The sequence below is a fragment of the Melanerpes formicivorus genome, unplaced genomic scaffold (assembly GCF_026170545.1).
Source record: "Melanerpes formicivorus ecotype bairdi unplaced genomic scaffold, bMelFor1.0.p_v2 SCAF_27, whole genome shotgun sequence".
NCBI classification, from domain to species: domain Eukaryota; kingdom Metazoa; phylum Chordata; class Aves; order Piciformes; family Picidae; genus Melanerpes; species Melanerpes formicivorus.
In genome coordinates, this window is record NW_027142379.1 from 3093285 (window position 1) to 3119818 (window position 26534).

At 41.0% G+C, this 26534-nt stretch overlaps 1 protein-coding gene and 1 long non-coding RNA gene across 3 annotated transcripts in view; one reads left to right on the forward strand and one right to left on the reverse strand.

Annotated features, from left to right (window-relative positions):
• LOC137448923 (uncharacterized) overlaps positions 1-7217 on the reverse strand; it is a 32418-nt gene extending 25201 nt beyond the window's left edge. Inside the window, exon 1 of the long non-coding RNA XR_010989256.1 lies at positions 7128-7217. This is a non-coding gene — a long non-coding RNA (uncharacterized lncRNA). The remainder of the gene's footprint in view (positions 1-7127) is intronic.
• SYNPO2 (synaptopodin 2) overlaps positions 1-26534 on the forward strand; it is a 74426-nt gene that overhangs the window by 34500 nt on the left and 13392 nt on the right. For both annotated transcript variants that reach the window (XM_068153926.1, XM_068153928.1), the window contains exons 2-4: positions 12704-12855; positions 17120-17907; positions 21114-23293. In XM_068153926.1, the coding sequence (XP_068010027.1) occupies positions 12704-12855; positions 17120-17907; positions 21114-23293 (3120 nt within the window). The remainder of the gene's footprint in view (positions 1-12703; positions 12856-17119; positions 17908-21113; positions 23294-26534) is intronic.

Genomic DNA, 26534 nt, shown 5'->3' on the forward strand with positions numbered 1-26534 from the left:
GTTTCTAACACAGTTCTCAGAACAGAAAATATCTTCCTTCATATAAAAAATTTTTGATGCTCTGTCCAACCATTTACTATTTGTATGGCTGAACATGAGTGAACTCTTCAGCAAAATCTCAGAAGAAAATACCCTGTTAATAGAGAATGCATTGAGAAAGTAAATTGAGAATACATTGAGATAACTGACTGACCACATGAAACAAAATTTGCTAAAATCTTGTAGAATATCACAAAATTACTAGTGGTTTTTGTTGTTTTGTTTTGTTTTGTTTAATAAAAGGGACAAGGATAAGGTTCTCTGCCACCTGAATGCATCACCAACAAAAGTCAGAATTAACATCTAGAATCTCAAGCAGTTACTCGTTTGGGAAACAGTGCAGAGATTTGTTTAATCCCAGAAGGAAACGGTTCAGGAACTGGGGAGAGGCAGCCTGGGATTCCTGCCTGAGACAGCTGCAAAGTAGATCAAGTTAGGAACATGTCTGTGCTGCAGAGTAAGCCAGCAGCACATGATGACATTTAAGAAGAAAGAAGGGCAGCCACGGGTAAGATTTCTTGGGTGCTTTCTCAGGGAGCCGAGAGAAAGTGTGGAGGGACTTCACAGAAAAGTGGGGAAAAAGTTCCAGCTCAAAGCAGAGTTAATTGCTTCGACACAGACTGGGAAGGATGAGGAGCTGTTTTCTTTGGCACTGCGCCAAGAATTAATATGACATTGTAAAAGACCTTTAGCAGAACCATACTGTGGAATTATGACTAAGTTCCTTCACTTTATAGTGATTCATTCCTGAAACTACCTTAAATTTTTGTTATAGCCCGCGCTGGGCTCCCCTTCTCACTTCAGCGCTGCAGTTCTGGGCCCTTGAGCGCTGCAGTTCTCGGCCGTTGCCGCCTCGAGGCGGTGTTGCTCTGGTAAAAGCGCGGGAAGCTGGTACAGCTCACCTGCCCCTGCAGCTATCCCATCTCTTCCCAATCCATTTCCTCGGGAAGCCGGGGCAGCTCACCTGCCCCTGCAGCTATCCCATCTCTTCCCAATCCATTTCCTCGGGAAGCCGGGGCAGCTCACCTGCCCCTGCAGCTATCTCATCTCTTCCCAATCCATTTCCTCGGGAAGATGGTACAGCTCACCTGCCCCTGCAGCTATCCCATCTCTTCCCAATCTATTTCCTCGGGAAGCTGGTACAGCTCACCTGCCCCTGCAGCTATCTCATCTCTTCCCAATCCATTTCCTCGGGAAGCTGGTACAGCTCACCTGCCCCTGCAGCTATCCCATGTCTTCCCAATCTATTTCCTCGGGAAGCCGGGGCAGCTCACCTGCCCCTCCAGTTACCTCTTTCTTTAGGTGCAGACCCAGTACTATAACAACGCTCACAATGCCAGCAGTGCTATCTAATTGACCTGTTTCTGCCCTATATTCAAAACCAGCACAGTTAGGAATTGAAGATAATTTCACCAATCAATGTGCAAATGTACCTGTGTACACAATAGTTTGGCTAAAGCAGTAGTTCCCCAAAATACCTGCGTCTCGTACTTTTAGTAATAAGACAGTGCAAGTATGTCAACATATTCAAAAGCATTCTAAAAGCACATTTCAATTTCAGAAATTCTATTTATTCTGAATAACAAATGTTAAAGTAGAAAGTGCTATTTCTCCTGCTATTCCTGCTTCAATGCAGTGAGTGGATGAAGGAATTTCCCAACTTCAAACTATTCAGCAATTGCTGTCTGTGCTTCTGCTCTGCCACTGACTAGTCTGCCCTGTCTTATCTTCTGCACAACACCAGACTGCTCTTTATGTTACTGCAAAACAGACATCACTTCCAATTGCTGTGTTTTTTTTCACCCCTTATTTAGATAGTTGAGTTGTTCATAATTTTATTCACCTGAATTTAAACAGACTGTGTCACAGCTAGCTAGACAATATAAAACCAGATGCAGAAACCCAAGAGAAGTTAAGATCAGCATCAGTTCAGTCCTCCCTACAGCTAGAGATCATCACAGGAGACGTGTCAGACTACAGCAGAAATGGATCCACTGTCCTTAATTTAGCTCTGTTACTTCATCTAGTCCTTACACAAGCAAAACCATATTTGCCCCAGCTGCTGTGCTAACACTGACAACAGCTCCTAAAGCTAGTGTTACCTGGGTTGCCTCTGAAAGTTCAGCCAGACCAGAAAGTCTCACTTGCTACATAGGCAAATTATTCCCTGGAAGCCAAACAGTTCATTTAAAAACTGCAATAGAAATAACATGGAGAAAGTTAATTGAGAACAAAGATTTAACCAATTCTGCTCAGACCTTTTCCCTATATATTCATATGAAATAAGGCTGAAAGATAACAGTTATGTGTTTGCTTAATGATTCTACGTGAGAAACAAAATAGGCTTCAGAAGAAAGCTCCCTTGCAACCCAGCATTTCAGACACTGCTCCACTCTGTCACTGACTACTATTCTTAGCTCCCCGACCATGCTATCTGATTGTTTTTCTGCAGTGCCCAGTCACTTTAGATGCACTTTGTACTCAGGATAACTACAAAAACTGTCATTGGAAAAACTGAATCTGTAACATCAAGTTTTACCTAGATTCCCATGAAGGACCTGACAGTCATTTGTTGGGTGTTTCCAGTGTTGTCACCTGTTAGCATAGGACATCCTTTGGCACCAAACTATGCTCGGAACTCTCTTCCCTCTTGCATCATCACTCATGCCTTCTCTGACATTTTTATTGGCTTAAAGCACTTGTTTCAAGAACTTGAGGGAAATGAGAATATTAAAAACCAAATAGTAAGTCTTTAGTCCTCTTCTCAGTTCCCTTTCCCCAAAAAAAGAAATCCAAGTCAGAAATTCTTTCTGGCTTTCAGTTTTACATAGAATTTTTCTCCCTCACTGAGTAACATGTATTCTCATATATTACAAAAAAGTAATGGTCTCCCCAGCACAGCCTTATATAGCTCTTTGAGTAGAATCTCTCTCTAAAAATAGAAATCTCTTTGACATTGAAGCTCCAGGCAGCATGGAAACTGTTGCATTTCAAGCTGAAGCTTTTGGAAAGTGCACTCTAGATTTCCTTTACAAGTGTCCTGCAAATGTGCAAAATGCACCACCTGTCCTGTCATGAACCTTGAGTAAATGAGAATTTGTTTGCACCCAGTGCTGTTGCAGCAATAGCTTCTTAGAAACAAGCCATAAAAAAAGAATGCATCACTGGCAAAAGGTGCTGGATTTACAGCTCTGTAAAAATAACTCTTTCTTCTCCCCACCCCCACCCTCATACACAACTGCCAGCCTTTCCCAGACTGGCTGGGCAAGATACCCTGAGTTAAGCCCAACACTTGCACTGAGGACAGGAGGACTGATGAAAACAAAGAGAAATTTCACATGTCAGTGTAGCAGTTTTTCCGGTTCTCAGGCACACATTGCTCTTGGGAACACACAGAAAGGAAGGGACAGGAGGAACATAAACCCTGTTTCTCCAGCTTTTGAAGATGCTGACATCTTGCTCTCATTAAAGTCAACTCTGCCAGCATGACTGAACTGGAGACTGTAAGAATAGAAGGTCTAATTCTTCAGAGCACTAAGTCCAGGAGTATTAAACAGAGCTCAGCACTTCTGTGTCAGGCTTGCTCAGCCACAACTGTACGAGGGCAACAGCCACAGACAGACTACTGACACGGGGGACAGAAATCTGGCTCAGCTTCCACAATTGCAGTCTGAGTAAAACAGTATTTCCTCAATGTTCTGACCACGACTACCCATACTACATCTATTTGCCACACCAAAAAATGTTATTCTTCCATCACTGTAATATTCCCTGGCAGCATATTTAACATGAAAGAGAAAGTGCTGTTATTTCCAAATTAACAAATACAACTGAGTACTGATCTTAATATCTACATGAGGAGATGGCTGTATGATTCTAACCTATCCTGAGAGAGAATCTCTCAGCTTTCAGTGCCAGGCCAAATCTCATGCTCTTCTTGCATGATAGTTCAGTTCTACTCTGGCTGGCCCCACACTGAAATTCTGTTACACAGCCTTACACAGTATTTTATTTGAGAGCTGAGAGGCAGTTCATGAATACCAACCCCCATGCCAATTTTATGAAACATGCACAAATTGACAACGGGCTCAGGAACTGCCTACACAAGGGAAGACTGAGAGGGCAACAAAGTAAATCTTTGCAGTAGCCATACTTATTCCTATTTATTTTGCAATGAGTTTGAGTTAAAGCCATTTCAGATCACAACACTAAAAAAGAAGTCAGAATTTTATGTCACTGCGTGCATCAACTTAATTATGACCATTTCAAAGCTTGATTAAATTAAACTAAGATACATTCTGAATATATTCTAAGTCTAATTTTTGTCCTCTAGTTCCCTGAAGGCTTGCAAAATATTTCTTGAGAGTTTCCAGCCCATCATTAGGGGCTCTAGCACATCTATCTTCCTCTGTTGGGAGACCAAACCAGAAGAAGCCCCTGACTTCCTGTGATAGGCATGGATACACTTGGTGTATATCTGCCCTCTAAGCCACCATTGCTGCTTTCCTGGCCAGCCTTATTTGGACCACTAGGGAGAGGCGAGGCTGCTGAACAGCCGAGTTCTCTGATGAGTCATAGAAAAGGAGCTGTCCAGGACAGCAGCCAGGCAACACTGGAAGTCCTCTACATGAACCTGTGTATTTGTGTTCACAAAATATTCACTGGATTTGGCAGAGCTTTCCTGCCTAAGCACAAAGATGGGCTGGCCTCATACTGCCCTTGCTTTTAAAAGGTTGTTTCAAAACATCACACCATATAAGCGTGAAGTAAATGCTAAGTAAATCAGAAGACTGACAACTGAGCTTGCATGCTTTTTTATTTGTTTAAATAGTGAGTCCTGGGAATTTTTTCTGAAGCTCTATCTCATGGCTAATGACCTTAGCTAATATAAATATGTCCATAAACTAAAATATGAGGAGCCAGGTAAGTAGAGAAATGCCAGGGAATAGTGAAATTGGGTGAAACAAACAATTCTAAAATTTGGTCAGTAGAGAACTTTCCAAGGAGGAGGAGTTGACATATTTTGACAAGTGAAAGAAATATTAAACAGTTCAAGGGAGAAGAATGTGGCAGAGTTAATGTGAAATCCTGGTACATAATACTACCAGCTTCCACAGAGGACCATTTTCTTTAGTCTAACTGCAAATGTTATTCATCTGAACAGATGACTGCAAGCAATAGGAGCTGGAACTCAGTACTTATTGAGCTCTCTTCTGAATTTGGGCCACTGTTTGATTCATACCTCTCCAATGACTTGGAGATTTGTGCTTTCCTTTGAAGATTGGCATTTTATTTGTGCACAACACAATAACCGTTTAATATGTATCAGCTACATGCTGCATTTACCAGCTGCTTGTGTTATTTGGTTTCTTTGAACAATCTGACTCATTTGTGCTAATGCAGCCCCCAAAGCCCCCCTGCCCTGTAATTTGCAAACTTGGCCCAATTGTGCTGAGTGTTGTATGTGCAGAAAGCTCTCACAATAAACACAGTGCCACTGCTTTCTCCAATGGACGTGAGGCAATGCTTCTAGTTACCTCTTCGTGATCCTTCTCATGTTGACTGTATTGCTGCCTTGGCAGTGAGGCAAGTAGCAAGAAATACATCATCAGGCACACATTTGGGTATAACCTTGACATCACCGACAGTGATAGCTGCAGCCCTGGCTGAAACAGAAACCTGCAAGGCGGCATTTGTTCCTTCATGCTGCCTTTGCTATTTCTTTGGGGAGAATGATCATATGCCATGCTTGTGTATTTGCAAACTCATGACATAATGTTAGGGGACTGTCATAAACAATACCATTTCAGGGAATGGACTGAGGAGACTGAATAACTACTTCATTTTAACTGTCACTGGAGTTGTTCTGCTCTACGGATTTAAAAGTGTCATCTCATACCTTGATTTGTAATGAGAACCTTCCCTCCCTCCTTTCCCTCTCTGCCTGCTCTCTATCCTTCCACATCAAGAGAATTTGGGCAGATGACCAACAGAGTGAAAATGAGACAGGGGAGCCACACAGGACAGAGTAATTGATACAGGATATGAAACTAGGAATGAGTGGGTTTGACAAAGTGCACACTAGTAGCTGAGTGGCTCATTTGCCTGCTAGTAGGATGGATTTATGGTCTGTATGTCACTATTAAGAAGCCAGACATTCCTCCAGCCCTGTCATACACCCCCCTCTCTCCCCCTCCCAAACCCCTCAGCATCATTCCTCTTGTCACAAGTTCACCTATTCACCAGCAGCACTGGTAAAGAAAGAAAATCAGCACATTTTAGTTTTGACACATCAGCTACAAGTATGCAGCTGCACACTCAAAAAAATATAATCCATAGTCAAGCTATACACTAGATGTGTAGCTATACACTAGATGTGTTGTGCAAAATCAATAACAGTGCTGTACCCGGGTTCACTACTGAGAAATCTGCTGTGTCGCCAGCATACCAGATCAATATTTCAGAGGTCATTATCTCATCCCTTCTTCAGCTGCTAACTCTGGATTTCTGCCAGAGCAAGGCAACCACTAGCAAGATGATACCAGTACATTAGGCAAAGCTTGAGGGAATTTGAGCAGGCTTTTCTTTTCACTGAGATCAGTCTGCTCTCTGGTTCCAAATGGCACAAGTGCTCTGTTAATATATAAATGCTCAGATGTGTTCTTTCACCCGCCCACAACAGTATGTGCAAGAAGTTGGACCAAACTGCATTTGCTGAATATACTATGAAGAGAACTGAACCTTTATGGAAGTTGTTCTCATGTTATGGGGAGAAGACAACTGGTTTGGAAACCGGTGCACTCAAGAAGTGTGATTTCACATGTACAGTGCAACAGGTGGACTAACTGGAGACAGAGTTAAACAATAAGTAAATCAATAACTAGATGGTACCACCACCTCTCTGTAAGAATGTCCCATGAAGTGTTACAGGAGTAAACCATGAGCAGAGTTTTGCTTTAGCTGTGGATCAATGGGGTTTAAAGTTAAAACCCATTCACTTCACTAAAAACCCTGTTATAACAGCAATTTCATTCACAACATACTTCTGTATCCAGAGATGTTTTGTAACACAAATAGACAAAACTTACACTTGTTCTTCAAATGTGCTGACACCAAGTGAGAAGCTGTAACTGTGCTCTCCACCTGCATATTCCCACCTCAAATTTAGCGTAAGGATCACATGCCTGGAGAAATGAGAAAAAAAACATTAGAAACCTCCTTGTATTAAAAATCCACTAATGATTACTCAGGTATCTGCCAACCAATCTATGAAGAGAAATAGTAAAATCTTAGTGCTGCATGCAGAAATTCATGCGAAGTTTCAATGAGATAGAACGTGCTTGTATAAAAAAATAAATCACACAATTTCTGTATTATTGAAGGCTTTCTAATGGGGAAGCTGATAATGCTTTACTAAACAGAAACTAGGCCACTGTTTTTGTGAGGAAAAAGTGTAAAATACCTCACCACTACGCACATTTAAACATGTTGATTTTTTTATCAGTGAGACTGAAGTGACTGTACACACTAAGGGTTGCAAACCCATGATTAAAGTTAATGACTATTTCATTTAGAAAGCCCTATTTAGTAGATGTTTCTTAAACACATTTCTGCATTACTGAGGATGGTAAGATGTCTAAAGACAGTTTGCTACAGTGGTAAAAAATACTGCTTTAAAAGCTGGCTAGTTTTTGGGTCTGAGAAGGTAAACTTAATTAGGAAATCATTCAGCAGGGGGGTAATGGCAGTCAAAGGACATAGGTTTTCACACTTATTGATGTTTAATCACTAGTCTAAAAGAAAACACACTATGACGGCTAGTAAAGTTTGCAACTGACATAACTAAAGTAGTAAACAACAATGAAGATGGACAACTGAAGTCCTGTTTGCCTGGGCATCTGTGCTATTTGGGGCAACACATTTCATCATAACACAACATAAGGCCAGCCATCAAAGGCTCAGGACTAACGCTGAGAACACAGACATGTAAGCAAGGTAAACTGAAATCAGCTTTAAGCCTTGATGGCTATACAACAGTTCAGAAGAGGCTTTAGGAATCAGATAGGATATTCAGCTGGAGAGGGTCTTCCAGTGACTCCTCAATGAAAGAAACTACTCTGTATATGCAAGGGACCTTAAATGGCAGGGAAATGTGTTTTCACTGCATCCAATGCAGTACTTCCTGTTCTGTTATCTAAAAGCTGCTGGGAAACTGCAAAATGATCAGCAAGTAGTTGTGAGAATAACTCATGGTTTAGAAAGCTTCCTTTCAATTGAGAATATCTCTGTGCAAGTGTATGTCTACTTTAAAGCCACAGAAGTCTTACTTCAGTAGATAAAGGTTTAGTCTGCATGGAACCTGTTTATGCTCAAATTACTCATTTTCTCAGGTTAGTTGCTTAGTCTCAGCTATAATGGAGCCAGATTGCTCAATCCACTACACCCAAAGCATACCACTTAGACCCACATCCCAGATACAGCTATGTACTCCTAGCAGCACACCACAATGAGATAAAGATCTATTAGGTGCTTCCCAAAAGTCACTGGTAAAAGCAAGACTGTGAAGTATCAGTAATTTTGTAGTTGTACAAAAGCAGGACTGCAGAGTGTCCTCAAGTTCATCTGCCTCACTTATAAACTACAACTCACTGACCTTGTTATCAGGTTCAACATACCTCAGCTCCCTGATCTGCTTATTATAGGGCTCACACACACAACCAAGATCATCAGCTGGTAAACTGAGCCCCAGTTGCTGTCTGTACAGCCACTTGCAGCCACAACAAGTAACAGGTGCATCTACTTTGGCTTTGTAGCTTCATCAGGATGACATTTTTTGAAGCAAGTTTTCCTATTCCCTGATTTACTGGATGTTGTTTCATAGCACAAAACATTCTCAGGTTGTACAAGCTAAACTGCTTTCATATTAAACCAAAGGAGCAGATCTAACACCTGCTACCTGACAAGGAGTCTTCAGGTAACTGGAGACTAGAGCCAACTTAAAGAAAGAACACTACAGCATACACAGCATGAAGGCTGGGCACTCAGCACTAGTTTGCTCTACAAGTCCCTCTTTTGCCCCATGCTAGCATGAGCACAGCCACTGTGTACCTCTCAGTTTATTTATCTTTCACTGGTTAAGAAGCTGACCAAAGCTACCACGTGGTACAGGTACCCATGATTACTTCAGCCTCAGTAGCATCCCACAGCTACCACCAACCACAGTGAGTTACTGCCCCACATTTCCCCCCCTATATACCTGTGCATCACAGCACCCAGATGTTCCTCACTGTTTCCAGCCTGTCTTTACAAGCTCAGATGAAGAACTTCTGGCCAGGCCTCAGTGCCTTGCTGCAGCAGCTGCTTGTGAGTAGATGCCAGGCAAGGGGCTGAGGAGTCCTCCACTAGTCCCTGTGGCCTTCTGTTCTAGGGAGCAGTGCTGCTATTGCTTGTGCGGCCTCACAGTGGGGTCCTGGCTTCTCCACAGTGCTTAGATAACACTGAGCATCCTTCACAAAGGAAGTTTCCCTTAAAATTAACATCTCTGTGGACATTATAGAATAGTTTATGTTGGGAGGGACCTTTAAAGATTGTCTCATTTTAATCCCCCTGTCATGGGCAGGGACACCTTCTGTTAGACCCAAAGCCCCATCCAACCTGGTCTTGAACACTTCCAGGGAGGTGGCATCCACAACCCGTTTCAGCATCTCACCATCCTCACAGTGAAGAATTTCTTCCTTACATCTACCCTCTTTCAGTTTAAAAACACTACCCCTCATCTTATCACCACATTCCCTGATAAAGAGACCCTCCCTGTCTTTCCTGTGGGTGCCCTTTAAGTACTGGAATGAGGAATTGCTCAGCACTTGACATTTTAAGCAGCAAGGGGCACTCCCGGTAGCAGGAAATTCTGGATACAGGAGTGATCTGTATGATTACAAAAAGAAATTACATACTTCAGGTAAATTAGGCAAGTAATCCAGCACTGCTCTTCACATCCTCTAGCAACAGCAATCTAAACACCTGAAATTAGAGAACATTATAACAAATGGCTTAAAATTACCTGGAGATTTTATTTGTATATAACACTTTAATACTGTTAAAAAACCATAAATCTAGAACTCCTTCTGGACAGAGCATGCACAGGATTGACTAAGGTCAGTACTGCTGCAAGGCTGATACACCTTGCATAAAGACTTCCTTAAACCTTATGGAATCCAGAGTAAATATCTCCATTGCCACTTCATTGGAAATTTAGTGATTTGAAGCAAACTGAAGCATTCTAACAAGCATGTGTGTGTGTGGCAGAAAAGCCCCACAGCACATGCCCCAGAAGCAGCTGGTGTCTTGACAGGATCAGCACTAATGGTGGGAGGCTCAGCTGTGCTGTGTTATACTAATATTGCAAGCACTCAAAAACTAAAAAAATCTTTCTATATGTATTTTCTTTTTAGTAGTGAGCTCTCATTCACAAGTTTTACAGGAAAATCCACTTTTCCTTCCTAAAGAAAACTCTGGCTCAAGGCAGATAGGAGAAACAAGTAACCAAGGAACTGGGTTGCACTGTAAGGCAAGAGTTACCACTACTTCTGGAAGAATCTCTTCTGCTTTACAACCAAATCTGCCTTTCTTTAAATTCCCAAGAATGGGATAAAGGTTTCTTACTGTACCCTGTGTGATCAGGTTGTATTTCTGCTAACAATTTTTGTTTCCCAGTGGGCTTTCTGCCAAAATTTCTTTTGAGAAGAAACTATCCTCTAAACCCTTAATTTACCAGGAAGATTCTGCTTTCCACAAGTCTTCTTGGAGGATTTTTTGTTGTTATTTTTTGTTTCCCAGGAATATGAAAATATTTGGTTTACATGAATAAATTATTTGTTCATTTTGTGGGTTTATAGCAAAGACAAATAAACAAAACCAGAAAATACAGCTTGCCTGGCAAGGCAGTTTACATGTTGCTGAGTAACCTGGTGATATCCTGAGGCCAAAATGGCACAAACAGTGATGGTGCATTTTTAGCCTAGCAGCAGCCTGCTATAATTTACTGTACAGTCTAGGTATCACACTATGCTACTTCAGAGTTCACATGTTTTTGAAAAAGAGACACTCATTTTTTCTTAGCATCAACATGAAATATTTACATCCAGGCCTAAGATGTCTTCTAAAATTTTAATAGTATACTCTCCAGTATAAAAAGCCAACCACCTCTCAACCCAAATCCTAGCACATATATGAAACAAAACATTCTAAACACTGTTTCATCTGTCATTTCTTCCTGAAGTACAAGGATGTTTATGCTCTTGCCTAAGGGGAGATAAACAGAGCAGCATACCACTCCATATTTGTCAATGTTAACTGCAAGGTAGAAACTGGCTTCTGTAGGCACCAGGCTTCTGTTTCTTCACTGCTCAAAAAGCCGTAATATGACATGAGTATGTGTAAATTGAAACAAAGACAGGTGGCCCCACCACAGAGAAATGTGCGTTCCACCTATTATCCTGACCTCAAGAAACTCTTCAGAACTGCCCCCAGAGATGCATCTTAGGTGCCAATCCAGTGTCCTACTACTATATTGGGGATAATTCCATGAGTCTGTGGGACAGACACATGCTCTGATCTGGAGTCTATCAGAAGTAGCTTTCCTGGAGTCAGTAGGGGTGACTCTGCTGCTGTGTGGTAGAACTACACAACTTCTTTAAACATATTCAAGGCAATGCTATAAGAATTAATAAGGCTAAAGTATTAACTCACCAACTGAATATGGTATAAGGGCAAAGTACTAAGAAGTGTAAGATTGGGAGCAAAGAACCTAAGGACAGCCCTTTTATGTGTTTTTTATTCTAAAATAGACTCCTTCAAACATCCTGGTTAATATACTGTTTGCCAAACATGTACTTTAAAAATAGCAGTCAACTGTATGGCATACCTTGAGTGGTGTTAAAGCAGTCTAGGCTTTGTTATACAGAGACTATGATAAGTTATAACATGCTGACAGTGGAAAAAGAAGTGAAACAGCAAAAACTGAACTGCAGAAAATTCTTGAATGAACACTTAACAGGGCAGAGTACACCAAAAGAGGTGTAACTTTAATGAATCAAGGTGCTTAGTCAGCTGACTAAACATGGATTTAGGATTTCCAGTGTTTCAGATGTTTATAGTTTGGCAACTAAACCTACAGTTGGGCATCTAAGGAAAAGTGTCCAGCATAGCAGAGGTCTGTGTCTCTACAGCTCTAAAGGCATGTAGATACTGACATTCTGCCCAGAGGAGCCTGAAGTTAGACAGCCTTATTCTAAAATCTTGGCATAGATTACAGCCCTGGTAGTCTTTCATTTTGGGAGACTCTAATGAGAACTTTTGCACTTCTGCTAAAATCTGACCAATAGATCATTGTCCCAGACTTCTGTCTCTTTCTTTCAAAAACCCAAAACATTCCAGCCTGTTTGACACCTAGCTCACAAGCTCAGTAAAGAAGAAGGTTTTGTGTTTGTTAATACTGGCCAGAACAGTATTAAGCTCTAATGGGACAGGTTATTAAACTGTATTTATGATGAATTACTGATCCTTTTTCTTCTGTACAGAGAAAAGTAAGTTGAGGACATGGTTGCTGCTGTTTTCAACAGAATCCTAATTGTGCAATTTGGCATTTGTATTTGACTCTTTGTAGGTCCGCAGCAAGAGCAAAGCAGCTAAGGCTGGACTGTGTGAGGGAGATGAGGTGGTATCTATCAATGGCAAGCCTTGTGGAGACTTATCCTATGCTGAAGTTATTGTTCTAATGGAAAGCCTGACCGACGTCCTGCAGATGCTCATCAAGAGGTACAGGAATGCTCAGAATGCTTTGGTGCAATTCTATTCAGTGAACCACATGGAAAATTCTGGGTTTGAATGCACCCATTTTGCAGACTTTTGCTTTGAGCTCCTTATAGTCCTTTTATTAATGTCTGTACTCTGCTTGTCTGTATTGAAAAGGGAGGGAAGTCAGAGTATTTGATCTGAGGGAATTAATGTATGTAATTTGAACAGAATTAAGAATAGTCTCCAAATACATACAATGTGTCCACTACCATTCTGCATACTGCAGAGTCTTCAGTTCAATTTTTCTTTCCACCCCTTTGAAGTAGTGAAGTGCTGTTATTCCCCATAGATAGGGAAGTGAGGCTTACAGAAAGCAAAGGCTGCCTAGACAGAGAAAGTGTGTTACACAGATATGCCTTGATGCTGACATGGCAAATGGTCTTCTTGGGTGGCAAAATGTGTTAGCGGTCAGGAGGGGGAGAGGGTCTGGAAGTTATGAATTCTATTTCTGTAGCTGTTATCACTACACTAGATGAGGTGGGGGAAGTCACAGCTCCCTGGGTCTCAGCTTCTCCATTTATAAAGTAATGATAGTGCATTTTAGTTTTTATTAAAAAAGCTTCAAGCTTCTTAGAGAACCTTCATGTAAATTTGCCAGGAAACCAGCACTCCTGCTTGCTGCACATCAGCCTATTCCAATGACTGTTCTCTAATTGTCATCAGTGTAATCTCTGCTATCTTGAGTTCAGAATCACCTACAGTAAGCACATCTCCCCGGACCCTGTGAATTCAATAAGGTGAACTCTGAATTGCCTTCAGTGTGGGTAAGAAGAGGAAGAAAAATCCTGAGATTTCCACACTCTTCTAAGAAATTATGACACCCCTTGGGCTGCTGCAGTTCCCTGTGTCTGCTCTCCCACAGGCAGGGCCAGGAGGATAGGAGGGATTAGGATTCATCACAACAGCTATCAGAGCAGTGTCACTAGAAAGGCTGAAAGGACTCTGGTGCAAAAAACCAACCAACCAAACAAACAAAAAACTCAACAAACCAAACAAACAAGAAACCACCACCAACAAAACAAAACAACGAATTGTCTCTGATTACCAGGGATGTCTAAAGAGCACATGAAATTCCTCTGTGGTTTCTGCAAACTGTGCAAAGCAGCTTTTCTGGAGTGTCTAGTAGTACACAGGTACAATCTGCCTTCAAACTAAGACACTCTTGGGGAGAATTAATTTTATTTATAACAGATATTTTGCATGTCCTGACTGTGTATGTTGTTTTGGGCTGAGTAATAGATCAATGTGATGAGCTCAGGGAAAAAGTGATAGCTGAGGATTACATTTTACCTATCCAGAGTGCATAGCTCTTGTAATTCAGCATTCTACCACTTGAATGCTCCTCATGTGATATCTGCATTCTTATGCTTTTAATTTGCATCATGACTACTGGAACTGCACTTGTAAAATGGTATTTGTGGCTGACCAGCTGTCTTCTTTGCAGCCATGGAAACAGCTCCATGTGCTTTGACTCCTGCCTGTTGCTGCTCTGTAACTGGCATTTCAGTGGGTCCAAAGGCTACAGTATGCTCTAACTGAAAGTGACAGCACACCTTTCATTCACTCCATTGGCCTTGCTTGAACAGATGATGAGCAGCATGACATGTCCTGAAAACCAGAACCAAACCAGGGTGCTTAGCCTGCATCATTTGGAGTCTCTCAGAATGAAAGTGTGTCTGTTAGAAATGTTAAGAAAGTTTTACTTGTTCAACACTCAGAAAGTGACTAAAATGTTTTCAGAAATTCACCACAAGAATCTTTGAATTTCTTCTCATCAGTTCATCTTACCCAGCTCCCAGCACCTCCTGTCAGTATGGTTCAGGGTACAAGAGAATAAAATAGAACACCTGTGTTCCACTACCACCTCCTTTGCAGTTAGTATCCCCCCTCAAGGATTTTTTCAGGAAGTGCCTTAGCACCCTCAGAGAGCAATGAGAAGCAAATTCTTCCTTCTCTGATTAGCCATTTGTTAGCAGCCATGTCAAGAAAATGATGGGAATCGTGGAAAGAATAATGCCTAACTAAAGTGGTGTCCAATGGTGATCTTTGTATCCAAGCATTCTTCAGTGGCAAGGAAAAATATTTCTCCTCAGGAAGTTTCTAACTGTTCCTAAACTATTTTCATGAAGGATGAGATTTTCATAGGCATTTTTGTTGCCCTAATTCTGCTCTTACTAAGCTTACTGGGAGGAAAATCTGGCTTGTAAAATAGTTTAAAAAATGATAGCTGGCCTTTGATGTCTACAAAACGTCTTTTCTATCCCCTGCAAAGCACAGTCAGTTACTGACCAGCAGAGCCTACAAAATCTTTGGTCTAGAGGATCAGAGGAAAGAGACATCCTGCAGGGCGGGGACACTTCAAATGCCATGTAAGGGAGCATCCTACTGCCCTTCCTAGCAAATGCTGTGCAGATGTATTCAGGAAACACAGAGAGTGGAGACAGAAACAGAAACACTGGCCTGCCCTTTTTGCATCAGTGTTAGCAACTCTGGGGCTACTGCTGAGTCTAGAAACAAAATGTCTAGGGGGAAGTAGGGAGTGTGCTCAGTGCATACCAAAGTGAAATGCACCATGTAGGGAGTAAAACATGACTCTCAGACAAACCCTGCCGTGCTGACTGCATGAGTTCTGCTTCCTTCCTGGAATTACACCAGGGGTGTTGTTCCTGCAGTGAGCTGGAAAGACCTGAAATAAAAATATTAATTTGACAAACCAGAATCTTAAATGACAAAATAGAGGTCAGACCCAGTATTCTGCCTCCTGACACACAGATAGGCATTTATGTCTATATAGAGTAGAAGTATATCCATAAGTAACAAGGGCCTTTTAAGGTGGAAATCTTTCTCTCACACATACACACAATCACTCAGCTACCAATAAAGGCTAACATTTAGCTGGCCCAGCCCCCAGTCTCATATCTTACAAGGAAATGTTTACAGATTTCTGTAATTTATCTGTACTTCAGAGCAGTGCAATTGATCATCCAAACAGCACAATATGATGGAATCCAGCAGCACTCACAAGGAGCTTCGTAAATTAAAATCTGTCTGACCTTTAGGTAGCTCCCTATGTGGTTTAATGGATGTTGCACATTTTGTGCTATCTGAGGCAGACTCAGACTGTGACAAACAATATGCTGCATGACTAGAAAAGCAAGCAATATTGAAGTTTCTTCAGTGCACTGACAGATTTATTTCTTCTGTTGCATCTCCCAGTCTTTCTTTGTAGGGGGTTCCAAAGTCTCAAAATACCCAGGAACTGCTTTTGGTTTCAAAAATCTTCACATTTCTTGAAAAAGTGCTTTGCTGCCTTCTAGTCAGCAGAAAGCCCTCATAACATGCTGCAATCTTACTGTACAAAAAACGGTTTCTTGTCAAATTAATAGTTAGCAGTATGTCCCACAGTACTGAAAGAAGCAGCTAGAGAGTACACTAGGAGTCCTAACACCAGTAAAACAGCCCAACTGGGCCACAGGAATGAACAGTTTGAAAGAGCTACACTGAGGTCTGTAGTATGCTCCAGGAGGACAGAGTAACATTTTCCAGTGGGAAACAGATACTTTTATATTGACTAGGGGATATTGTATATGTTCACTGCCTTTTTGAATTGGATCATTGGAATAGGCCCAGAATGCTTTAATTATTCTGTGATATATAAGGACGATGATCCTCACAAAAATTATTTGAATGTATATTTTAAGTACTTTTCCCCCTCCCTCTGATCCTTATCCAGTACTTAGCTATTCCTCAGAGATTAAACTATCTGGGAGAGAACCTGTATGTGAGGATGGTTGCAGTAGTAGCCAAGCATACCACCACTCTTCTGATGTCATGCAAAGTTAATTTTCTCATACACATATGAAATATGAAGAAGTATTGTTCTAGAAGTCTCAGCAGCACTTGTCAGGAAACACTGTAATAGAAAAGTGTCTGTGAGAACATACTGATGTTAGGAATGACATCATTCAACACTTTAGAAGGATGGCAATAGGAGCATAGTTCTAGTGCAGTAGTGTAATATCCCTCTTTACTGAACTGCAAGATACAAAGATGCTTCAATTTAAGATCTCTACGTTGTGTGAAAATTCTTCAATGGACCTGCTAGCATGTACCACAATTAATACAGGAGAAAAATTCCATTCAGAAGTTGCTTTTGTAACTATACTTACAATTGCTGTGTTTACAGCAGCTTATTTTCTTGAATTATTTGTTTATATATATGCAGATCCTCCAGTGGAATAAATGAAAGCTTGAGTGCTGAAAATGGAAAGCACAAGAACATAAAAAATGAGGAGGACTATAGAGAGAGCACCACACTGCAAATTAACACAGCGAAAGAGATCCCCCATGGAGATTTATGCATCACAGAGATCTGCAGTGAGACTCACCAGGGAGCAAGAGAAAGCAACATACACTTTTCTGAAACGAAACAAGAGACCACACAAAGCCACAGAATTACTCCTAAAGTGATAGGCACCTCCAAAGTGCTCGTGACAGATGAGGCTGCTCTCAGAGGGAAGACAGAAGACAGAAGGCCAGGTACTATGGTTGAGCTGCAGTTGTCCCTCACAAATGACGTGCATAAGGGCACCAATGCTCCTGCTGTGACTCTCTTAGGGGCAGAAAAATGCACCTCTTCAGGAAGAGGACCCAGTGTACAAGATGGGACTAGCCCTGTAATCTCAGTTCCCCTGGGTGTGAAAGAGGGCAACATCCAGTGGTCGAACAAAGTAGTCCAGTTTTCTAGTAGCAAAGAGGTCAAGAAGATCCAAGGTGCAGCTCCATCTATCCCCAGGGTGGAGGTGATCCTAGACTGTTCAGACAGGGAAAAGGAAGCACCCAGGTCTCTAGCTGAGAGGGGGTGTGTTGATTCTCAAGTGGAAGGAGGGCAGTCAGAAGCACCTCCTTCCCTCCCCTCCTTTGCAATCTCATCAGAAGGCACAGAGCAGGGAGAAGACAACCGGCACTCGGAAAAGGATCACAGACCTCTCAAGCACAGAGCAAGGCACGCAAGTAAGTATGTCCCATCTAATCATTTGCACTGCCTGAGGGTATCTTTTGTAACTTGAAACAGAATTTCAGAATTCAGAATACATTAGAAAAACTAGGGGGTTGTGTTTTGTTTTTTCCCTGCAGTTTTCTAACTTTCTCTCTCTTTTTTTCTTTTAAAAGTAGTTTCTCTTCTTGCTTTATATACTTTTTCAGGGTAATACAATGCTCCTGGTGTTGAGCCAAGAGTGTACCTTAACTGTGCTTAATTACTTTGCTTAGTAGAATTCCACTTTGAAATAAACTCATGAATTTGTCCAAATAAAAATACTTACATCTCCAGAAAGAGCTGAATTCTGCTGTCTTCTAATTTTGAGGCCATCTGTAAAATATTAACAAAACAACCAAGTTGCTTGCACGTGTCTGAAGTGAATCCTATGGCTTTCTCCTTTATAGAAAAAACTTTATGCTGCCATTTGCATCATCTAAAAGCAAAGCCATGCAACTGCTCTTAAAAGTTAATTTAAAAAGCTAGTATAAAAGTTTGATGTTGCCTGCAGAAGGGATTTTGACAGACACTAGCATATGCTTAACTGTTACATGATCCTTTCAGTTTTGTCAGTCTTCTCCAGACTGTAAAGTGAACATGCTCTTTCTTCTGACTTCCATACCCAGAGGTCAGCTCCAAAATGTGTCCGAGAAGTTTACATGAAAGTAAACTTGCAATTGAAACCAATATTAACTAACTGAGTGTAGATATGTATTATTTATTTATTTACCTGTTGATCTATTCATTATTTTATTCATTTGGGACCTCTCTGTCATCTGCTTGCTCTTTCCCAACAATGTTAAGAATCCTGTCTGGGGATTTAGTAGCAGTATGTCAAAGGTGCTTGAATGTGTGCAGTGATATACTGTAGCAACAAACTATTTCATATGCAGTGCTGGAATTAGTCTGCTAACCCACTGATAATTCTTCTGTAAGCATATTTTTAGCATGATAACCATTTGCATCTTATTGACAAGCGGGCTAAGCAGTTTACTTGTGCCCGAGTGTCTGTATGTAATCCACACATTTTGGGGATATTAAAAGAAGCGTAAATGAAAAGTTGTATTTTGGCTGTGAAGTTAGAACCAGCTGTGGGACTGTGTCTGTCTTTTTAGAGAATTACTTGCAATGTCTGTCTGATAAGGCAAACGTACAAAGAATGAACAGTTCCTTCTAATCTAGTGGCAGGTCACTTAGCAGCCAGTGATTTCACCTAAAACAATGTTTGCTTTCAAAATCGCTAATATTTTTGTTATTTATAAAGTTCTATCTATACACTGGAAGAAACAAGTTGCCAAGAATAGGGGAATCTGTGTGCAGCAGATACTATGCATATTTTTATGAAAATTAGAAGTTACCATGCAGCATTTAAGTCTACAAGGGAAGAAATTTATTATAGATGTTTGACCTCTTTAGCAGAAACTTTCTCTGCAACTAGCCATCAGATTACATTGACCTGAATAGGTAACATCTCTTCTGCCTTCTTTTGAAACTAATGACTAACTAACTGCAGATGAATTAAGAAAAAATATGCTAGCAAAATGAAAATTCAATTTTTGCTTTCCCCAGAACTGTATGGGTACTGACAGAACCCTCTTCCCAGAAAAACACTGCTGATGCAAATAGCCTCTTTGAAAGCATAGCATTTACATGCTTTCTGTTTGCAGAGGCACTCTAACACTGACCCCCATACTTTTGGAAAATCTCTTCAGCAACTGATGAAAATGTTTGGATTGTGAAAGGACTGAGCCCAGGATTTCAGTATTTGACCCTCTCACAATAGAATACTACAGATGGCTGGTTTGGGTGCCACACTCTTTTCTCTTTTATAGGTTCTTGTGAGAACCATGAGTCCAATCATGCTGTCATCTGGCATAATGGCAAAACTCCAATTGTCTTTAATAGGAGAAGTATCAGACTTCACCTACTGACATAGCTAAAAGGATTGTTAATAGAAAACACAATCCATGGCTTTCATTAAAGAGGTTGCTTTATGCTAGCAAAAGATACCACATCATTCACTCTTCTATTTTCATGTATCAGAGGCACACTTCTTCCTTTTGAATTTAAGTGGAAGGAGACCATTTATTTAGGCAGTAAAAGCTTTAAATTTTAGCTTTTTTTTTAAAGGGAGAAGCTATTGAGGCTGTTATTCATGAGATGCAGTGTAGAATATAATGAAAGGAATAACCAGGGACACCACCTGACCAGCATTGCCCCATGGGGCACATTCTGTGTGTCACATAACAAGGAAGCAGTCATGCTGATGTGTGTAGCGCACCTTTCAGCTTTACAGCTGCATCTAGTCCTGTTCCACATGACTTGATGAAAAACAGTAATTTAGGCTTCAAGAAATATGTATTATTTACATATGCTCACAGATACTCTCCAGGTTAATTCTTAAATGTGTATTAATTCTTGCCAGATTTTCCTATACAATTATCCACACTGCCCTACACAAATTCTGAATTATGTTTTGGGTTGTTACAAGATCTAAACTCACTTTCATTGAGTACCATGACTAAAATCCTGTGTCTTCCAAGGGTTGAGAGTTAATGCTAACAGCTTCTGTGTATGCCTTTGTGGAAATATACTTGCTTTTAAATAGCTAGTACAAAGAATCATACTGACTCTCAGCAGCTACTCATATTTTGTAATTCATATGTGTAAAATAAACACAGAAATGTCAGAAACCATTACTACTGTCAGGAAGATTACATCCAGTTTCACTTGGCCTTAGATGTTAGTCATGGGCCTGGCTGTCTGGGAGCATATGCTGTGATCTTAGGAACTGTGGTCAAACACTTGGCAAATACCAGACCACAGAAATTGAATAAATGAGAACATATCATCTGCCTGTTGCTACTGAGATTACTTACAGGAATAAGACTCAGGAGTGCCAGAAATAAAGACACACATAATGCTCCTGGTGTTCTAATGAAAGTGATGTAGCCTTTGAATTTGCATGGGAGTGACTCTAAGGAATGCTGGGTATGGAATTTACAACAAAGTTTATATTGTGGGAAAAGCTCTCCATAAAGAGAAAATAAATATTTTAAGGTGTAGGAATAGGACACTAGGTAAATTTCAGTACAGGCAAATGCAGAACTATTTGTTATTAGTCTCCTTGTAGTTCCATGGGCTCCATGCAATTAACTGTGTGCTTTGATTCTTGCCACAGGGCTCCGGCGAAGTGAGAGTCTGTCAGAGAAGCAGGTCAAAGAAGCCAAATCTAAATGTAAAAGTATTGCATTGCTGCTGACAGCAGCCCCCAACCCCCACTCCAAGGGGGTGTTGATGTTCAAGAAGCGTCGTCAAAGGGCTAGGAAATACACTTTAGTCAGCTACGGTACTGGGGAGCTAGAGCGTTACGAAGACGAGGGTGAAGAAGGAGAAGGTGAAGAGGGAGACAAAGAAAACGCCTTTGAAGTGAGTTTGCTTGCAACAAGTGAGTCAGAAATAGATGAAGATTTCTTCTCTGACATTGACAAGGACGGTAAGATTGTGACTTTTGACTGGGATAGTGGTTTACTTGAGGTTGAAAAGAAAACAAAAAGTGGAGAGGAGATGCAGACGCTTCCAGAGAGCACAGGTAAAGGGGCCCTCATGTTTGCCAAGAGGAGGCAGAGGATGGATCAGATTACAGCTGAGCAGGAGGAGATAAAGGCACACACAGCTCACACAGAGGAACGAAGGGAAGCCACCATGTCAGAAAACTTCCAGAAAGTAAGCTCTTCAGTCTGTCAAACAAAAGAGGAAGAAATGACAAGACAGCAGACCTGTGTGAGCAAAAGCTACACAGAAGTGAGCCAGAATCATAACAAAATGATACAACAAAATGGCTTTGGCTTAGCACCAGAAACAAACCTCTCTTTTCAGCCCTCTGAAGCTCAAAAATCAGCATCTTTGAATAAAACAGCTAAGCCCTTCTCTTCTGGGGTTCAAAACAGAGCAGCTGCACCATTTTCACCTGTAAGGAATGTCACTAGTCCTCTTTCAGATATACCAGCACCACCTCCTTACTGCTCCGTTAGCCCACCCCCTGAGGCTCTGTACAGACCTGTTTCAGCCCCTGTGGCCAGCACTGCCACCTCTGTGTGGTCACCCACTGAGCCCACAGAGCGCATAGCCTCCAGGGATGAAAGGATCGCAGTGCCAGCCAAGAGAACTGGGATACTACAAGAGGCAAAGAGAAGAAGCACTTCAAAACCTATGTTCTCTTTCAAAGAAGCACCTAAAGTAAGTCCTAATCCTGCCCTGCTGTCCCTTGTGCACAATGCAGAAGGAAAAAAAGGTACTGGAGCTGGTTTTGAGTCAGGACCTGAAGAAGACTACCTTAGTCTGGGAGCAGAAGCTTGCAATTTCATGCAGACTCAAGCATCTAAACAAAAAGCACCTCCTCCTGTTGCTCCAAAGCCTTCACTCAAGATTCCTCCTGCTGCTGGTACTCCAGTTTCACCAGTATGGTCACCTTCGGCTGTGGCTCCTAACAAGGCTCCTTCTTTCCCAGCACCAGCCTCACCTCAGGCAGCATATCCTGCACCACTCAAATCGCCACAGTATCCTCATTCTCCCGTCCATCCCCCAAATACTCTAGACTTAGCTGGTCCTTTCAAAGGGCCTCAAGCAATGCTAGCGAGTCCAAACCACCCCTCCAAGACCCCAGTCACACCAGCTGCTGAAGAAACAAAGCCACCCTTTGAGATGCCCCCAGCCATGAGTGGAAAAGGAGCACAGTTATTTGCCAGAAGGCACTCCCGCATGGAGAAGTATGTGGTAGATTCAGAGACTGTGCAAGCAAACATGGCTCGAGCCTCATCTCCAACTCCATCTTTACCAGCCTCTTGGAAATACTCACCCAACGTCCGAGCACCTCCACCTGTTGCCTATAATCCCATCTACAGCCCATCTTATCCTCCTGGTGCTACGAAGCCTTCTTCTAAGTCTGTTGCTGCTACCAAAAATACAAAAAGAAAACCTAAGAAAGGTCTCAATACTTTGGATATTATGAAACATCAACCTTATCAACTTGATGCATCTTTATTTACTTTTCAACCTCCTAGTACTAAGGAAAGCTTTGCTATTAAGCAGACACCGAAGCTGTCCATTTCAAAGCAACCTCTACCTTTTAGACCACCTGCAGCTGGCTCTCCTCCCCATGCTCGGGCATCTTCAGTGTACTCCGTGCCAGCCTACAGCACACAACCTTCGTTCCAGTCAAACGCCTCTCTCCCAGTCAATGAATCCTATTCACCTACAGGCTACTCTGCATTTTCTAAACCAGAAACCACCACGTCGTCCTCTTTGTTTACTGCTCCGAGGCCAAAATTTTCAGCAAAGAAAGCTGGTGTCACTGCACAGGTGTGGAAGCCATCAACTATTGAAGAGTAAACCTTAGAGCTGAAACTTAGTGTCCATTTTGCTTGCACTCAACCGTTTGCAGTGGTAAAACCTAACACACAACCAGTGCCAAAGGTATTAGATATATCACCTCCAATCTGGGTCCAAAATATTTGAACTTTTTTAAGGAATCAAAATAGATAAAAAATTTATTATCTGATGTTTTATACACAGAACATCCTGAAATGAATAGATACCATTGCATTAAGTAAGCAGGACACTAGGTTTTTGCTTCAGGACTCCAACAACAGTAAGCCGTATTCCTGTTATGTTGAATTAATAGAGAAGAGTTTTCTTTCTGCCCCCCTCTCCATCTGTGTTCCAATGACCTAGGGATTTGAGGACTTTTTTTTTTTAAAAAAAAAGCTAAAAAAAGTGCCTTATTAAATTATATTAATAGATAGTAATATGTTTTACTAGCATAGCATAAAATACATACATAGAGAAAATAGATACTCTGACTGATCATTAGCAGAATACATCTGGATAGACTTTTGGCCTGCGCAAGCCTCACAGAACTCAATCAGAATCTGTCCTGGCTCAAAGGTCCTTCCACAGGAATCTGATTGATCAGCCAGGGATTTAGTTTGTAAGCTATGTGGATCAGCTGTGATCCAAAATCATTAATTGCCTCTGTGATTTCACAGAGAATGTGCTATAAGACATGCTGGAGTGTTTTGATGTCTAAAAGAGGTGGAAAGATGGCTGGAAAAATTGTTAAAGATTTCCCATTTTGGGGAAATTTGATATCCCAAGTGCAGACATGTTTAGCCAAAGTGGGCCTTGAATCTGGTAAGTAAGACAGAAGCCAGTAATTATTGAACAGTCAGAGAGGTGAGCTGGGTTTTGCAGCTGCAATGTAATGCAATAGTTTCTTGCGAAAGCACAGTGATTGAGAACTGAAGGGATGCATACATTGGAGAGTACTGATTCTTGCAACCAGAGTAGTATATGCCACAGAAGGTAGCACGTAACAGTGAATCATAGATACAACAATGTCTTCCTTTTGGTCTGTCATACACATTTTATTCTTTTCACTTGGGGCTTTATGGTGCTTCTTCTCTCTTTAAATCTTTTTACTCTGGTCTCGTACTTTCACCTTTTACTTGTATTGGGGACTAAGGATTGAAATACTGCTATTGTAGAAAATTCTTTTGTCTGTGCTCTTGAAACCTGCTGTATAATACCACACTGAATACACAGGCTTGCTGAAATCAAGAAATAGCTTAGCATGTTTTTCAGTAAGCAGTCCTGTTAACATCAGTGATGATATGTCTAAATAAAAAGGTCGTTTCACACAACTAAGAGTACCAAAATCCATCCCAAGTGTGAAACTAAAGAGAAAAACATCACTCTGTGAGTAAAGATGGCAGAATGTGGTGATGTACTAATTTAAACTATCATTCAGTTAGCTACAGACCAGATATGGATCTTTTATATCACAGGAGTTTTAACAGAACTGTCTATCTTGATGAAGAAAACATTCCCCATGTATGAACAGAATCACCTCAGCTTGGTCCCATGGTGGAAACTTAAACTGCACTTAAAGTAGAGAAGAATGCATTTGGCTGTACATGAAGAAAGCAGACTTGGAATCAAAGTCTAATCAAGCCAATAGAAATCACTCTTAATTTTGGGCCTCCAAAATCCTACTTTCTCCTTTAAATTTTGGATTAGGATACTGACTGCATTTGAAGAAAGACCAAGTGATCTATCCCATTAAAATTCAGGAGAATGATGGGAAATTTGGTGTGTGGGGGTGTGTGTGTGCAGGGAACCAATCTGTGAATCTGTAAAAAGAAAAGTTTGGAAAACACAAGAAAGAATTACACTGTATTTACCTGGAAATAGAAGGTAGCAATATTTTAATCCTTTGGAGATCTCCCTTCTACCTGTTTTCCACTGTCAATATCTGTATTTTTCTTCTATCATTAAACTTGTCCCTTTCCTCTATGCCTGTTTGATTTTTTAATTTTTTTTCCTTTGGCTTGGTTGCTATTTTTGCTTCATTTATATGCACAGTATATTTTAGGGGAAACCTATTTTCTATGCTACCCTGCTAATAAGAAATCTCCTCCCTCCTGTCCCTTTCTCTGCCCTCCCCTTCTCCTTCCTTTTCCCCTTCCTTTCTCTTTCCTCCCTCCACCCCTCTAGTAAAAGTTTTATTTGACGGTATATACACTGTTTTAGGTAGAAGTTTAAGGTACTAGAATCTACATGGAACAAAGAACCCTATCAAAGATAAGTAGTGCTGCTAGAGAGAGAGACAGAAATCCAATCTCATACTTCTTTACACATTTTCACTCATAGTCTCCTCCTGTAAAACACATCTGTGAATGATAATCACACTTCTGCACTTGTTCACCCAACTGCCTCAAGAATATTTCCTTAATGAGGAGATTTTAAGCAAGAAGCTATGGCGTAAACCAGAACATTTCCGTTCCTGAGTCATCTGTCTAGAACTAAATTCACCTGAAAGTCAGAAATACAAAATTGTCATCTTTAAAATAATTTTGCCATTTCTTTCCCTTTCAGCACAACCCAAAATTGCACTTAGGAAGTCTACTAAATCATAAGCATGTTTACAGTGATAAGCAAAAGGTCAGCTGCTGTGATAACAAGATAAAATATATCTATTAGCCTTTCTTCTCACGACTTTGTGCAGAAGAAAAGGAAGCATATCTGGGCTGAAAAATCTGGGGTTTGGATTTTTTTCTGTTACAAATACAAGTATTTCATGTGGCCTATAGCATGACAGAAGGATTTTGTAAAGTACTGATAAGAATTAAGAGCAAAAGGCCCAGTGAACTGGTCCTCTTAACTTGGCTCAGAACCCATTCAAAGTCCAACTGGGAATCCAATTCCATGTATACACACACCATTCTACATGCACAGTGCTTGGATCCAGCTTGGCTTGAAGACTATTTACCAATCAGGTAAGTCTGTAATTCTTACTAACATTTCAGAAGAGCAGTCTACTTAAAGTAACAGCTTTATCCACCATGGAATCTCTTGTGAAGCAGGTATTTAGAGAAAAGTTGAGCTGTTCATTGTCCTGGGTCCAAATTAAAAGCTAATGATAATGTCAGACATAGCTGAAATGTCAAGAAAATGAATGGTTTGGGTACAGAGACAGCATCTGAAATTTCACTTTGAAAGGGCAGTGAGCTTTTGTAAATGGTTTCCTGACAAAGCTATTAGA